At 40.0% G+C, this 17,245-nt stretch overlaps 1 protein-coding gene across 6 annotated transcripts in view; it reads left to right on the forward strand.

Annotated features, from left to right (window-relative positions):
• The window catches only part of DZANK1 (double zinc ribbon and ankyrin repeat domains 1), a 70,034-nt gene that overhangs the window by 32,544 nt on the left and 20,245 nt on the right, over positions 1-17,245 (forward strand). For 5 of the 6 annotated variants that reach the window (XM_061208546.1, XM_061208548.1, XM_061208547.1 and 2 more), the window contains 3 exons: positions 3,153-3,245; positions 9,951-10,115; positions 11,463-11,670. In XM_061208546.1, coding sequence (XP_061064529.1) covers positions 3,153-3,245; positions 9,951-10,115; positions 11,463-11,670 — 466 coding nt within the window. The remainder of the gene's footprint in view (positions 1-3,152; positions 3,246-9,950; positions 10,116-11,462; positions 11,671-17,245) is intronic. The other variant, XM_061208549.1, reaches the window with a different exon arrangement.

Raw genomic sequence — 17,245 nt, forward strand, 5'->3', positions numbered from 1 at the left:
CCTGTAATGTCTGCTCAGTTTTGACGTGGACCTTAAACTGCTCTAAAAAACAAAGATTATTAAATTCAAAAAAAAATTTTTTTGAATTTTACTTTATTTTTTTATACAGCAGGTTCTTATTAGTTACCTATTTTATACATATTAGTGTATATATGTCAATCCCAATCTCCCAATTCATCACACCACCACCACCACCCCCACTGCTTTCCCCCCTTGGTGTCCATACGTTTGTTCTTTATGTCTGTGTCTCTATTTCTGCCCTGCAAACCGGTTCATCTGTACCATTTTTCTAGGTTCCACATATATGCGTTAATATATGATATTTGTCTTTCTCTTTCTGACTTACTTCACTCTGTTTAAAGAGAGTTTTGCAAGGCAGTATTGGGATTGGGCAGAGTTATGTCATGCTAGTTGTTTTTTCTTTTTTTTATTATTAATTAATTAATTAATTTATTTATTTATTTTTGGCTGTGTTGGGTCTTCGTTTCTGTGCGAGGGCTTTCTCTAGTTGTGGCGAGCGGGGGCCACTCTTCATCGCGGTGTGCGGGCCTCTCACTGTCGCGGCCTCTCGTTGCGGAGCACAGGCTCCAGACGCGCAGGCTCAGTAGTTGTGGCTCATGGGCCTAGTTGCTCCGCGGCATGTGGGATCTTCCCAGACCAGGGCTTGAACCCGTGTCCCCCTGCATTGACAGGCAGATTCTCAACCACTGCGCCACCAGGGAAGCCCTGTTTTTTCTTTTAATAAATTTATTTATTTTAGGCTGCATCGGGTCTTTGTTGCTATGTGCAGGCTTTCTCTAGTTGCGGCAAGCAGGAGCTACACTTTGTTGCTGTGCACAGGCTTCTCACTGTGGTGGCTTCTCGTTGCGGAGCACAGGCTCTAGGCATGTGGGCTCAGTAGTTGTGGCACACAGGCTTAGATGCTCCGCAGCATGTGGCATCTTCCCGGACCAGGTCTCGAGCCCATATCCCCTGCATTGGCAGGCGGATTCTTAACCACTGAGCCACCAGGGAAGCCCCTATCATGCTAGTTTTCATTATTTATTTATTTATTTATTAATTTTCATAAAAATTTCATATCTTTAAGGTGGTGATGTTCTGATATACAGAGTGAAATGATTACTTCAGTCAAGCTAATTAACATGTCCATCTTTGTATACTAGAAATTTTCTAGGAGAGTAGATTCCAGGTGCTCTCACCACACACACACACAGACACACACACACACACGTACACAAATGACAGCTATGGAGGACATACTAGTTTTATTTTTTTTTTATTGTTTAAAAGTTTACCCATTTATTTATTTATTTATTTATTTATTGGGTTGCACCAGATCTTAGTTGCAGCACGTGGGCTCCTTAGTTGTGGCATGCGAAGTCTTAGTTGCGGCATGCAAAGTCTTAGTTGCGGCATGCATGTGGGATCTAGTTCCCTGACCAAGGATCGAACCTGGGCCTCCTGCATTGGGTGTGTGGAGTCTTATCTTCTGAGCCACCAGGGAAGTCCCAGAACATACTAGTTTTAGATTGTGGGTCCTGCAAGTTGAGGGCCGTTGGACTTAATAAGTAAGCAGTTTTACTTAGTTTATAGTTTTCTCTTTCTAGAATATTTCCTGCACCAAACAGATGGATTATTTTCGTTTGATCTCACTGTATTTTAACTGAGGGACAGGAAATTTGTTTCACTTCTCAGTGGATTCTACCAGATCAGGAAGATCACTGCCTTAAATCTCACAGAAAAGCTCTGATGATTGCAGATTACGCTTTGGGGACCTTAAGCAACTGGGAAGAAAGCTGGAACCAGGGGGTGTCAGGACCCACGGAGAGCAAGTCTATGGTTCTCTGCCATTTTGAGGAGCAGTGAGTCGGCCTCTGCCCTTGAGGCATTCTCTGGGCTGGGAACTGTGGTTTCCCGAGCTGGCTCTTGTTCCTAGGAAGACCTTGGGGTCTTTTACGTAAGTGGGACTTGAGGAAGACTTGGAAAGGACAGGGGAATTCTGCAGAATAGTCCAGTGACTAAACAGATGTTAGTTACCAACCTTCCATGGCCGAACTCTGGGTAGGCTGTGTTAACCATCTCTTCTTTTTCTCTTGTTGTTTTCTGTATTGCAACTTATCCCCAGGTTTCTGACTCAGAAGGTTGAACTTATGACCCATTTTCTAAGACGGTCTTTTTACTTTTCCATTTCTAAGTGAGAAACTACAGAGCAAATCTAAATTCACATTTAATATAAAGCCCCGTGGGGTAGACCCCAGGCCAAGAACTAGGTTACTTGTAAACATATACTCTTTTGCTGGTCTTGGGCCTTCCTATTTATTGTTGAAGCCAGGAGATGGAGCCTACCAAGTAGCACAGTTTCCACAATGAAAAAAATAATAACTCAGAAGCAGTGCAACATAGTCAATTTGCCTTCCTAAGGCCAAATGAATACTCTTTTTCAGTTTTTTCATTTTGGGGTTTGTTTCTTTCAAAACTATGTTCATTTGTCTGACACTATGTATGTTGTAATAATTCCTAAATCCTAAATCCAATTTCAGGGTCTGGGTGTTAGTATAGGGTCTCTAGCTGGCTGATCGGCTGGAAAGACTGCTTAATGATTTCCTTGCACAGCTGTTTGCTCAGAGGAACACCTATTTCTTTCTTTCTTTTTTTGTGAACAGTACTTTGATTTATTGGACTTAAAGAATTTACATACTAAATACTGAATAAGAGAAAGAAATAAAAAGTATGATTAAATAAATGTGAAACTTCTCAATTCTGGCTTTCATGGCTTTCAGAGTATGCCTTGAAATAAAACCTTAAACTTGAATCAACCTACAGATGCCACTTCAAATCAGCATAGCTACATATGGTTTCCCTTTTTGCATGGTGTGTGTGTGTCTGTGTGTGTGTGTGTGTATTCAAACTTGTGTTCCATGTAAGTTATTTTGAAAGATAAGTTTTAGATCATGAAATCATCAGAATATCTGACTGCTAATCATCATGGTGGTAGATAATGTACCTCTTACATTATTCCATCTTATTAACACCCTTTTGTCCTAGTATGCTATACTATGCAGATGAATTGGCAGGAAAAATGAATACATTTATCTGTGAAGAAATTAGAGAGCCTCCATGGAAACACGTATTTCTCATTCTCTGTTTTCAAGGAGAAAGTGATCTGCCGCACCTGCGGCACAGGGAACCCTGCTCACCTGAGATACTGTGTCACCTGTGAGGGTCCCCTGCCTTCATCACAAGAGGTAGGTTGACTGCATGTGCCAGTCCTGTATTTTAATGGCTGATAAATGTTCAGTGTTAGTGATAAGAAGTATAGTCTGCAGAGGGGAGAGGAAGTTTGTAGGGGAGGAGAGGGGAGAGACCAAAAGAAGCTGCTCATGGTAAAGTGAAAGCAACATTTCTATGTTCACCAGTACAAAACTGTTTTCAAAGTCTTCAGGGTGATTCAATCAAGTCAGCAATTCCTTACAATTTCATTTAGTGACTGCATGGAAGGCTGGCGGCAGCCAGTGGGGTAGGGGCCGTTCACATTTCACTCACAGGCAGGCATGTCTGTGTGGACTGTGCCTGCTGTGTTTTTTTGTTTTTGTTTTGTTTTGTTTTTTTAAGAAAAAATTTAAACTTTATTTTGGTAAAACATTTCAGATTCCCTCAGATCACAGCATATCAATAAGCAAAATGTACACATACTGATTTTATACTACATGTCAAGTCCCAAATCCCGGATCCTAGGAAAGCAAGTTGCGAAGTACAAGTGCTGGTAACAACTATAGGTAGTATTTTAAACAAAAATAAGTGAGTTTTCAGCACTTAAGTGAAATGAGGCTTTAATCAAAAAGAGACTCAATCCCACAATATGCCTGCTGTGTTTTGAAATTGAGAGCATGGTGGGCACCCATCGTTGGGTTTCCTGCCAGCCTAACTTGAGTGTTTAAAATGAAGGAATTTAAATATAGTGAGTAGGTTCCATGTAGCTGATCTGTTTTATGTCTATAAAATGTTCTGATGAAGTTTAAAATTACTTCCTGGTGGCTCTTGCCCTGGCCTAACAATCCCATGAAGAAGTTGGCATTTACTAGCCAATTTAGAAGAAAAATACTTGCTTCCTTGGGGCCGTTGTATAATATTTCTCTCTGTTTGGGGGTTTTTTTCTCATCTTGGAGCAATTACTTGGGAAGCTGGACAAGCATGTGATGATCAGTGTAGTCAGCACGTTAGTATCAGCAGGCAGGGGGTTGCGATCCCGGGGCCGCCAACACAAAGTACCGCAAACCGAGTGGCTGGAAACAGCAGAATTTCATTGTCTCACAGTTTTGGGCACCTGAAGTCCAGAATCAAGGTGCTGCCAGAGCCCTGTCGTCCATGACGCTCTAGGGAAGGAACTCTCTCCAGCTCCCTGTGGAGTGCATCACCCCAGTCACCTGGCCACCTTCTCCCTGTATGACTTCACACCCTCTTCCCTCTGGGTGTGTGTCTCTCTGTCTCCCTTTTTTATAAGGACACCAGTCATACTGGATGAGGGCCCCCCCCCAATGACCTCATTTTATAATAACTTGATTACCTCTGTAAAGATCCTATTTCCAAATAAGGTCACATTTTTTTAAGAAAAAATTTAACCCCAGGGGCTGGGGTTAGGACTCCTCTTTGGAGGAGACACAATTTACCTTTAAAAAAATCTTTGTTTTTCATATACTTGTAACTTCTTTTCTCTGCTTTTTATTTAAATTTTTCTTTTTAATTGTTGATTTACAACAATTCACCCCTTAACAGGAAGGTTGGCCAAGATATCTTTTTTTTTATTTTATTTTTTATTGGCCACACCGCGTGGCTTGTGGGATCTTAGTTCCCCGACCAGGGATCAGACCCGTGCACCCCTGCTGTGGAAGCGCAGAGTCTTAACCACTAGATGGCCAGGGAATTCCCCAAGGTATCTGTTAATGCTGTGTCTAATTACTGACAGTCTAAGTCTAGCTGATTTGAAGGAACTCTTTTTGTTCCAAGTTTTATAGAGGTATTATTTATAAGCAATAAAACTCACCTATTTTAATTTTACAGGTTAATGACTGTTGGTAGTTATATACAGTCATTTAAACCACCACCGCCGTAAAGATACAGAACAGTCCTGTTACCGTAAAAAGTTTCCTCATGTTCCTTGGCAGCTGAGCCCCTCCCATAATCACCAGCCCCAGAAAATACTCATCCCTTTGGACATTGTGGCATTGCCTTTTAAGGAAGTATGTAGCTCTTGTGTGTGTGTGTTTGATTTCCTTCACTTACCATAATGTTTCGAGGTTCATTCATGTTGTATGTATTAATTTAAAAAAAATTTTGATCATTGAGTACTATTCCACTGTATGGATATAATATAACAAATTCATCCATTCACCAGTTAACAGGCACTTGGGTTGTTTCCAGTTTCAGGCTATTATGGATAATGCTGCTGTGAACATTCCACATGCAAGTTTGTATGTGGATGTAGTTTTCATTTCTCTTGGGTAAATAAATACATAGGACTGGGATTGCTGGTTCCATCTAAGTTCCTCTGTAATTTTATAAGATGTTGCCGTACATTTTTCCCAAAGTGTCTATACCATTTTACATTCCTACCAGTGAGATATGGAGGTTCCAGTTTCTCTGCATTGTCACCAACACTTGGTATTATCAGGCATTTTTTCATGACATCCCCTCTTTACCATTTTAATGTCTGTTGGATCTGTAGTGCGACTGCCTCTTTCGTTCCAGATGTTTGTAATTTGTGTTCTCAGTTTCCTCTCTCTCTCTCTCTCATCCTCTCTCCCGCCTTTTCTCTCTTTTTCTCAGACTCTCTCTCCAGCTAGAGACTTATAACTTTTTAAAATTTTATTTATTTATTTATTTTTGGCTGTGTTGGATCTTCATTGCGTGTGGGCTTTCTCTAGTTGCGGCGAGGGGGCTACTCTTCGTTGCGGTGCGTGGGCTTCTCGTTGTGGTGGCTTCTCTTGTTGTGGAGCACGGGCTCTAGGTGCACAGGCTTCAGTAGTTGTGGCACACGGGCTCAGTAGTTGTGGCTCGTGAGCTCTAGAGCACAGGCTCAGTAGTTGTGGCGCATGGGCTTAGTTGCTCCTTGGCATGTGGGATCTTCCCAGACCAGGGCTCGAACCTGTGTCCCCTGCATTGGCAGGTGGATTCTTAACCACTGCACCACCAGGGAAGTCCTGTAGAGACTTAAAACTTTTATTGATCTTTTCAGAGAACTAGCTTCTAGTTCATTGATTTTCTCTATTTTTTTTGGTTTCATTTTTTGGAATTTTGCTCTTTATTGTTTCCTTTCTTCTCTTTGTTTTAGATTTTATTTAATATTGTTTTTCTGATTTCTTAAGGTGAGAATTCAAATCTTTGATTTAAAATTTTTCTTCTTTTTAAAAAGAGACTACAAATTTATCTCTAAGAACTTCTTTAGCAATATTCCACAAATTTATGTAAGTTGTATTTTTACTATAATTCAGTTTGGTTTTATTAAAATTTTATTAAAGTATATTTTCTAACATCCCTTGTGATTTCTCCTTTGACCTATGATTTATTTATAGGTTGGTTGTTTAATTTCCAAATATATGGGGTTTCCCTTATCTTATTGTTACTCATTTATAATTTTATTCCATTATAGTCAGAGAACATACCCTGTATGATTTGAGTTATTTTCAGTCAATGAAAATTGTTTTATGGCCCAGTATATAGTCTAACCTGGAAAACATACCAGCTGCACTTAAAAGTGTGTTCTGTCATTGTGGGTATTCTATAAATATCAATGAAGTCAAAGTGTAATGTTGCACAGATCTTATATGTCTTTGCTGATCATATTCTAATTGTTCTGATAAATGCTGAGAAAGGGGTATTAAAACCTCCAACAATGATTCTGGAATTGTTTACTTCTGTCTTTAATTCTGTCACTTTTTGCATCATGTATTTTGTTAAGCACATAAACATTTTTTATTGTTATGTCTTCCTGGTGAATCTAACCTTTATCGTTATGAAATTTCCCTCTTTATCTCTTGTAATACATTTTTTCCCCTAAACTTGTTTCATCCTATATTGATACAGAACCACTCCAGCCTTCTTTTTTATTGTTTACATGGAATATTTTTATCTATGTATTTACTTTCAGCCTATATAGTTGGACCTTGTCTGTGGCTTCCATATAGTTGTTTTTCCTTTTTATTTTTTAAATTTTTAAATTTTGTTTTCTTTTGGTTTTTCCTTTTTTTAAAAAAAATCCATTGTGATAATTTCTGCCTTTTAAGTGGAATGTTTTGTCCATCAAAGGTTAATATAATTATTGATATGTTTGGTTTTTGATCTACCATTTTATTATTGATTATTGATTTTTAGTTTTCCCATCTGTTTTGTTTCCTTTGTTCCTACTTTCTTGCCTTTTGGGGGTTTTTGAATACTTTTTGGAATAATATTTTAATATTCTTGTTGGCTTTTTAGCTGTATTTCTTGGCATTATTTTTTAGTAGTTGCCCTAGTGATTAAAATATACATTTTAAACTTTTTAGTCTAATTAGTTATTATTGTACCACATCAGGTTAAATACAGAAATCTTGCAACTATATAGGTTCCTATCCTTTCCCCCATCCTTTATGTTACAGTTATACATATTACACCTTTATACATCATAAACCCTTCAAGAATGTTGTGGTTTATGTTTTAAACAATTGTATGGCTTATAAAGAAATTAAGAGAAAAAAGAATATATATATATACACATACACACATATATACGTGTGAATGTATATATGTATAACTGAATCACTGTGCATTTCAATGAAAGGTCTGAAGGCTTTGTATTTAGAAACCCAGATTAGCAAGTTTTGTATCAAAACCCTGCTTTAACAGCAGGATAAATTTAAGTCTGAAGGGAAAGTTTCCAAAGGGTTTCTCCTTTGATTTTATCCCAAAGAGTCTTCCTTTAATTGCACATAAATGGGGCGAGGATAAGTATATATAAAAGGGGTCTTCTTTCTCAGAATCTGTGGATATTGGGAGCTGGTGTAGCCTCTTTCCGGATAGATGTCTGTTTTAGGACAACAGAGCAGTCCCTGAAGTAAAACAGGATACATTGGGCGCATAGTTTTCTTTGAGGAAAAATTATCCTTAGTAAACACTTTCTATAATGTGTGCACACATTCCGTGATCAATGGAGTCAGTTATTCATTGATCGATTGATTCATTCAGTAACTACTTGAATGGCTCCCAGGTGCCAGTGTCCCAGGTCCTGTGCTTGTGGGGAAAAGTGTGAAATGAGAGTCATTTCCCTTCAGGAAATCAGGTCTAGTGGGAAGGAAGCTGACACAGGGAGCCTGACCCTGTGCTGAGCCCTCCTGCGGACTGCGCTGCGCTTAACCAGGTGAAATCCCGCCGCAGGAGCGCCCCGCGAGGAGCCACTGTGTTGAAGGGGCTGCATGGAGTCGTGGATGAAAGCCAGGCTATGGCGTAGAGTCGGCTGGCCTGGCTTCAGATCTCGGGGCTCAGCCCCTCGGTGCCTCGCTTTCCCTCATCTGTAAACAGAGCCAACCAGGGCGCCCGCGTGCCAGCTCCGCCGTGGGGTTTAGCAGCGGGAGCAAAGATTCTAGTTCAGGTCCGCCTGACGGAGTCTCAGAAAGTCTCACGAGACAATCCCAACTCCCTCCCCCAAAGAAAATACTTCTTCTCCTGTGTCAGGAGTGGCAAGTAAGTTGACGTTTCCAGATTGAAACCAGAGTCCGAAGGAGAGAGGGTGAGCCTCAGCCGTGACCCCTCAGGCCGCCCCCGCTCTTCAGGTTTTTTCTCGAGTAACATCCTCACAGCGAGGGCGGTGGGCACGCTGCCTTTGGCGTGCCAGGTAACAGGGGCTTCAAGATATGTGAGGCACCGGTTTCATCGACTTTGCGTGAAGGAGCGCATGCTCTTTGTTCTAATTCATTCACTGGTGAAGCTCATCATAGTTTTACTCTTTGGGGCAGAAGTACCGTATTTCCAGGGTTTGCACTGGTTTGGGGCTTCCTTCTCTTCTGGATTGGGAGGGGGATTGGAGTATTGACCCGCCTGTATGGCCCTGTGTCCACCCGTCACGTGCGAGCAGGGGAAGCTTGCTTCTGAGTTTGATAGGGAGCCTCCATGGGGGTTTTAACACAGCTTCTCTGTGCCTCAGGGCCGCCCCAGAGCCAGGCTCCTCCCTTCCACGGCCTTGCTGAAATCGCTTCTTGGGATTTGGGTCCTAGCACCAATTCCCTAAGAATCTGCAGACAGAGATCATTAGTTCTCTCAAATCGAGAAGGTCTCTCATTGCTGTTTTCATCTGCATTTTTTGAGGTTAAACCTTTTCACTCATCTATTGACTCCTGGTGTTTTCTTCTTTTATGAATTGTCTGCTTTCCTTTTTAATGAAACACTCAAAATTATTTATTGGAGTAAGGGTCACATGTAAATAATGCAAGAGGTTTCGTGTGAAGGGTTAGTCTCCCTTCCCGTCCTAATCCCACAGCTCCAACCCCCAGAGGTAATCACTGTTACCCACTTTCTGAGGTCTTCTCTCAGCCATTCGATGCCTTAATAAGTAACTGGTAGTTTAATATGAACACAGACCCGGTTCTTTGCTCCTAGCCGTGTATCTCGTTAGTAGCCTCCTCATTTTTTCTGCTGTCTGTATGTCCCGTGGCGTGTTTAGACCATCCCCTGGTGCTGGACGTTTAGGGCTGTTTCCAGTTATTTCCTCTAAAACCACAATCCTGCAGGGAATGGTCTTGAATATACTTCTTTGTGAATTTGTCCATCTGTAGGATAAATTCTAGAAGGTAGAATTACAGGGTCAGAGGGTGTGGGCCTGTGTTCTTTGGATGGCTGCAGATTGTACGGTATGGGCGTAATTTGTATGGGAAAATTGTGTCTCTGATATTCATGAAAATATAAAAGTATTTTCTATCCTCTAGCCTGGCGCTGCAACTTGCTACTCCGTTTGTTATAAATGTGGAGCCAGCAATCACCCATCTGCACGATTCTGTGGCTCCTGTGGTATTTACGTGAAGTCCCTGGCAAGACCTAGTGTGGAGAACAGCTTGGCTCCAGCTGCTGGAGAACCTGGCCCTTTTGCTGAGGTGAGGCCTCCGTGGTAGTAAGAACTGGACCCAGGAAGGGGTTGTGACTCTGAATTTGTGTTCTCCACCCTGTGAGCCAACCCAGGGGAAGAGAGCCGAAACACTTAGACCTTTCTCGTGGACTTTCAACTGGGTGTGTAAATAACTTCAACCACGTTATGTTTTAAACACTCGAGTGATTTCTTCAGAATTCAAAGATGTAAATATGCATTTATCTGTAGTAAATCGAGGTCTAACTGTGTGTGCAAGGTAATAGATGTAATGTCATTAGGGAGCTTTAAAATACATGGGATAGAATGTACTCTCGTCTCGTGAATTTCTTATGTAGCACGCCAAGAACTTTCCCCCTGCTCTTTTATATTTTAGAAAACTTATATTGGGTTCGTAAAATTGCTTTCGCCACTTATAACAACTGGGCATATTTGAGGAAAATCTCACAAGGTTATTTTCAGAAGGACTTAATCTGTAACCAGCTTTGTGTTAGACTTTTATGAATTTGCCTAAGCTACAGAAAGACTTTTCAGGTTTCTTCTCTTCTTTAGATTCTTCAAATCTCTTCATTAGAAGAATTTGAAGATTGATGATTGTTAGAGAGAATGCATGTGCACTCAGCAACTTTGCATTCATTTTTAGGGAGTTCATGGTTTCTTAACCCAAATGAAAACACTTACAGATCGCGGGACTGCCAATAACCGAGGTGGCACCTTTGTGCAAATGAGACGTGGTGTTTTTTTTCTCAAGACAATTGACTGCCATCTGTTGGAAATTGATTGTAATTTACTAATTTTGTTAGACATTTTCTTTACCATAAAAATTGTCCTAATAAATATGCAAACATGCAATGTCCACTTTGTGAATATTACCCCTTTAGATGCAATGCTTTTGTGCAGTGTGCAACGTACACATCCTTACATGGTGGTCCTCTCAGGTCCCCAGGCCCAGATGCAGGAGAGTGTCTCAGAGAAGATGTTGGTGCCCAGTAGTTGAGTGTGGATGGGTAGTAAAGTCTATGCTCCTCTGGATTGTAGAGCTGAGAGGATAGATTTCCAGACCTCAGGCGGCAGGACAGGGAGCATCAGTTGATTTGCCGAATTTGAGACAGTCAGTGGACAAGGGGTGGGGCTGGCTTCAGGGCTCAGGCTGGGAGTTGCTGGGAAAAACAAGCAAAGAAGGTGAGGCAAGGCCTGAAAACCCCTTTTAGTTCAAAGTACAGTGTTTTGGAGATACTTTTACTCCTGATTAGAATTGTTTTCTGTGATAAAATGGAGAATTAATTAATTTACATTATAGTTTTTGGTTTTTTGTTTTTTGTTTTTTGTTTTTATGTTTTCTGCCTTGCTCATACAGCCTCGATCTGCCTGGCAGCCCCTAAATGTTCCTTTGCCCAAGCCTGATGCTGGGCCTAAGAAGGATGTGGGCACACAGACCGCTGGCCTGTTCTACCCATCTGGGACCCTCCTGGCAAAAAAAGAACTGGAAATGGCTTCTCAGAAGCAGAGGCAGGAGAAAATGAGTGACCATAAACCTCTCCTCACAGCCGTCAGCCCAGGGAGAGGTGAGACACCCTCTCCTCTCAGAAGGGAACCCACTCTTTCCCTGACAGAAAATTCCGTTTTTTATCTTCCTTTCGATTCATTTTTATGTACAAGAAGTGCCTTTATTTTTCTTTTTTCAAGTAATTTTGCTTTGTGTGAATAATAGCACTTCCTTAAACTTTTAGCATGTTTTGACTCTTAGCCCCGTCGTCGTGTTGGTAAATGAAGTCGCACATAAGAACGTGTACTACTAACACAGAAATGTGCTTAGTCTGCGTCATTACTGCTGGCTGCCATAATCTCTTTTTCTATTGTGGCAAAATTCACATGACATAAAATTCACCATCTTAACCATTTTAAAGGGTACAATTCAGTGGCATTTAGTACATGAGCATACAACCATCACCACTGCATTTCTAGAACCTTTTCATCCCCCCAGAAGTAAACCCTGTACCTCCCCCTCCCAAGGGTGTAACAATCACTCATCTACTTTCTGTCTTTATGGATTTGCTTATTCTGGACATGTAAGTGGAAGCATATAATATGGTCTTTTGTGACCGGCTTCTTTCACTTAGTATGATGTTTTCAAGTTTTGTCCATGTAACATGTTTTCAGTACTTCATTCTTTTTTTTTTAATAGCTCAGTGATATTCTACTGTGTGGATATATGACATTTGTTTGTATGTTCATCAGTAATAGACATTTGAGTTGTGTCCAGCTTTGTGTGTGTGTGTGTGTGTGTGTGTGCGCAAACAGGTTTGACTGTTAAGAATAATGGTGCTCTGAACATTGACGTAGAAATTTTTCTGTGGCATATGTTTTCATTTCTCTTGGGTATGTACATAGGAGTGCAATTGCTGGGTCAAATGGTAACATGTTTAACTTTCTGAGGAACTTCTGGACTGTTTTCCAACGTGGCTGCGCTATTTTACATTCTGACCGACAGTGTATGAGGGTACCGATTTTTCCACATCTTTATCAGCGCGTGTTATTATCTGACTTTTTCATTACAAGCATCCTCGTGGGTGTGGAGCAGTCTCATTATGGTTTTGATCAGCGTTTCCCTGATGACTAATGATGCTGAGCATCATTTCATCTGAGTTACCTGATCTATTAGCATCCAGTTGTCCATAGTATCCCTTTATAATCCTTTTTATTTCAATAAGGTTGGTGGTAATATCCCCTATTTAATTTCTGATTCTAGCAATTTGAGTCACTTCTCTTTTTCTTGGTGAGTCTAGATAAAGATTTGCCAATTTTGCTGATCTCTTTTCAAGAACCAACTTTGGGTTTTGTTGATTTTTTGTATTGCTTTTCTGTTCTGTCTTTTGTTAATTTCCACTCTAATCTTCATTATTTCCTTATTTCTTCTTGCTTTAGGTGGAGTTTGCTCTTTTTCTGGTTTCTCAAGGTCAAAGGTTCAGGTCTTTTTCTTTTTAGGTGAATTATTTATTTATTTCATGGGGTTCAGGTCTTGATTTGAGACCTTTCTTCTTTTTTAATGTAGGCATTTACAACTATAAATTTCCCTGTGAGTGCTGCTTTCACTGCATCCCATAGGTTTTGGTGTTGTATCTTCATTTTCTTTCAACAATGAATTTTCTAGTTTCCCCTGTGGTTTCTTCTTTGACCCACTGCTTGTTTAAGAATTATTTAATTTCCACATATTAGTGAGTTCCCCAAATTTCTGTCTGTTATTGATTTCTAGTTTCATTCTATTGTGATCAGAAACATGCTTTGTATGATTTTAACCCTTTTAAATTTATTGAGACTTGACATGGCCTAACATATGATCTATCCTGGAGAATGTTCCATGTGCCCTTGAGAAGAATATATATTCTCTTGGGGGTGGAATATTCCGTAGATGTCCATTAGGTCCTGCTAGTTTAGAGTGCTGTTCAAGTGTTCTATTTCTTGCCGACCTTCTGCCTAGTTGTTCTATCCATTTTGAAAATAGGGTATTAAAGTGTCCAACCATTATTGCTGAGTTGTCTATTTCTCCCATCATTTCCTTCAGTTTTTGCTTCATGTATTTTGGTTATCTGTTATTAGGTACATACTTATAATTGTTTATAATTGTTATACCTTCATGATACCCTTTTTCATTATAAAATGTCCCTATTTTTATCTAGTAACATTTTATTTGGTCTTAAAATCTATTTTGTCTGGTATTAGTATAGCCAGTCCAGCTTTCTTGTGGTTGCTGTTTGCATGATATATATATTTCCATATTTTTTACTTTTAATCTGTTTGTATCTTTGAATCTAAAGTGTCTAAAATCTCTGTTTTTTCATTGGGTTGTTAAATTCATTCACATTTAATGTTATTGATAAAGTTGGATTTGTGTCTTCCATTTTACTCATTCTTTTCTAAATGTTTGTGTCTTTTTGTTCCTGTATTCCTCCTTTACTGCTTGCTTTTGTGTTGCATATTTTCTAATGTAAGTTTTCAATGTTTAATGGGTTTTTTCCCCTATATATTGGGTTGGCCAAAAAGTTCGTTCAGGTTTTTCCATACCATCTTATTCCCTTAGTTGTTGCTCTAGGGCTTACGTTATACATCTTTTTTTTTTTTTTAATTTTTATTTTATTTTTGGCTGCGTTGGGTCTTCGTTGCTGCGTGTGGGCTTTCTCTAGTTGTGCCGAGCAGAGGCCACGCTTCATTGTGGTGTGCGGGCTTCTCATCGTGGTGGCTTCTCTTGTTGCGGAGCACGGGCTCTAGGTGCGTGGGCTTCAGTAGTTGTGGCATGCAGCCTCAGTAGTTGTGGCTCGCAGGCTCTAGAGCCCAGGCTCAGTAGTTGTGGCACACAGGCTTAGTTGCTCCTCGGCATGTGGGATCTTCCCGGACCAGGGCTTGAACCCGTGTCCCCTGCATTAGCAGGCAGATTCTTAACCACTGCACCACCAGGGAAGCCCCTTACCTTACATCTTATCAGAATATGTTTCAGATTTATAGTAATTTAATTCCAGTGTGACACAGAAATGCTACTCCTATATAGCTCTGTTCTTTCTTCCTGGTTTTTTTTTTTTTTTTTTTTTTTTTTAATTTACAAAGTTGAGCATAGTGGAGAAATATGCCTCGGTAACATTGAAAGCATTTAGCATTGCATTTTTTTTTTTTTAAAAGAAATTCACGTTCTTTTATTTATTTATTTATTTATTTATGCTGTGTTGGGTCTTCGTTTCTGTGCGAGGGCTTTCTCTAGTTGTGGCAAGTGGGGGCCACTCTTCATCACGGTGCGCAGGCCTCTCACCATCGCGGCCTCTCTTGTTGCGGAGCACAGGCTCCAGATGCGCAGGCTCAGTAATTGTGGCTCATGGGCCCAGTTGCTCCGTGGCATGTGGGATCTTCCCAGACCAGGGCTCAAACCCGTGTCCCCTGCATTGGCAGGCAGATTCTCAACCACTGCGCCACCAGGGAAGCCCCTCTTCCTGGTTTTATAGGTATATATAACAACAATGCCTACATATATATATTACATCTATATATGTTGCAAACCCAACAAGACACTGTTATATTTATTACTTTATATAACCTTATGTCTTTTAAAAATGCTGAAAGAAGAAAGAACTACAGCTGACCCTTGAACAACAGGGGTTTGAATTGTGTGGGTCTATTTATATGTGGGTTTTTTTTTTTCACTGTATGCTTACTTCAGTACTACATGATCCACAGTTGGTTGAGTGCACGGATATGGGATCATGGATACGGAGGGCCAACTCTAAAGTTATATAAAGATTTTCAACTGCATAAGGGGTTGGTGCCCATAACCCCTGTGTTGTTCAAGGGTCAACTGTATTACGTATTTATGGCTTTTGTTATATTAGCCTCCTTTCTTCCCATTTCTAGTTGTCTTTGTTTACTCCTGTGAATTTGAGTTACCATCTGGAGCCGTTTCCTTAGCCCAGTCAAGCTTTGCTCCTGTCCACCTCTTTTGTGCTGTTATTGACCAAGATATTACATTTCTATATGTTATAGGACAAATACTACACCTATATACATATTATTTTATGCAATATATTTTCATATTTGTTAGGAGAAGAAAAGAAATAGGCATTTATAATGTCTTTTATAGTTACATGGTTACTTTATCAGTGCTCTTTGTTTTTTTGTGTGTATGGATTCACATTACTGTTTGGAGTCATTTGCTTTGAGCCTGAAGAACTTTCTTTAGTGTTTCTTATAGGGTGGTCTGCTAGCAATGACTTCCCTCAGTTTTTTAGTGTCTGGTAATGTCTTCATTTTGCCTTCATTTTTGAAAGATAACTTCTGGGAATAGGATTCTTGGCTGACAGGTTTTTTTTTTCCTTTGAGTGCTTTGAATATGATATCCCACTGACTTCTGGCCTCCATGATTTCTGGTGAGAAATCTGCTGTTAATCTCTTGCAGATCCCTTGTATGTGATGAGTCACTTCTCTCCTGCTGCTCTCAAGATTCTCTGTTTTTATCTCTTAAAAGTGTGTCTTTTGGTGTGGACCCTACTTGGAATTTGTTGAGCTGCTTGGATGTGTAAATTCATGCCTTTCATCAAATTTGGGAAGTTTGGGGCCATTATTTCTTCAAATATTTTTTCTGCATTTTGCTCTGTCCCCTCTTCTGGGATTCTCATTATGCATATGTTGGTATGCTTGATAGTTTCCTGCAGGTTTCTTAGGCTCTGTTCATTTTTCTTCATTCTTTTTTTCTCTCTGTCTTCTGCATTGCATAATATCTGTTGATCTGTTTCTGACTTTGCTAATTCTTTCTTTTGCCAGTTCAAATTAACTTCTGTCTCTCTAGTGAATTTTTAATTTCAGTCATTGTGCTTTTCTGCTACACAGTATCTATTTGGTTCTCTTTATATATAATTTCTATGTATTTATTGATATTCTGTATTTCATGAGGCACCTTATTTTACTTCTTCATGCATTGTTTCTTTTAGTTCTTTGGATATGTTTACAATGGCTGCTTTGAAATCTTTGTTAAATCTCCAACATATGACCACTCTCACAGTTTCTGTTGCCTGTTTTTTTTCCTGTGTATGAATCACAGTTTCTTGTTTCTTTGCATTCTTTATTCGTCTCTTAATTTTTTCTTTATTTTTTTGGAACTTGGACATTTAAAATAAGATATTGTAGCAACTCTGGGTACTGACCTCGCCTCCAGGCTTGTTACTGTTATTTGCTTGTCTGTTTGTTTAGTGACCAGCTGGACCAGGTTCCTGAGCTCTGTCTCACCCCCACAGTGGGACGCCTCTGAAGTTGCTCCTTGGAGAGTGAGGCCTTGGCCATGCACCCTGTCACCCTAGGATGACCATGATTTTGGCGAGGCTATCTTTGACCATCTCTTTCCCTGACCATAACCAGCCTTTAAGTTCCACTTATTGCTGGCTGATTGCTTTATTACTTTCCACCACACTCTGGGGGTGTAAATTGCTCTACAGGCTGATCCAATTAATTTTTTATTTTTGGAATGTGGGCAAATCTCACTTTAATTGCAAATGGCTTCATTTACAGCACATTCAATAATGAACAAACAGGAGAGCTGTGACTTTTGAACATATGAATATATAAAAGTCCCTTGAAATTCAGGTAGTCATTTCACAAGGAAAGCAC

The sequence above is a fragment of the Eubalaena glacialis genome, chromosome 13 (assembly GCF_028564815.1).
Source record: "Eubalaena glacialis isolate mEubGla1 chromosome 13, mEubGla1.1.hap2.+ XY, whole genome shotgun sequence".
Taxonomy (NCBI): domain Eukaryota; kingdom Metazoa; phylum Chordata; class Mammalia; order Artiodactyla; family Balaenidae; genus Eubalaena; species Eubalaena glacialis.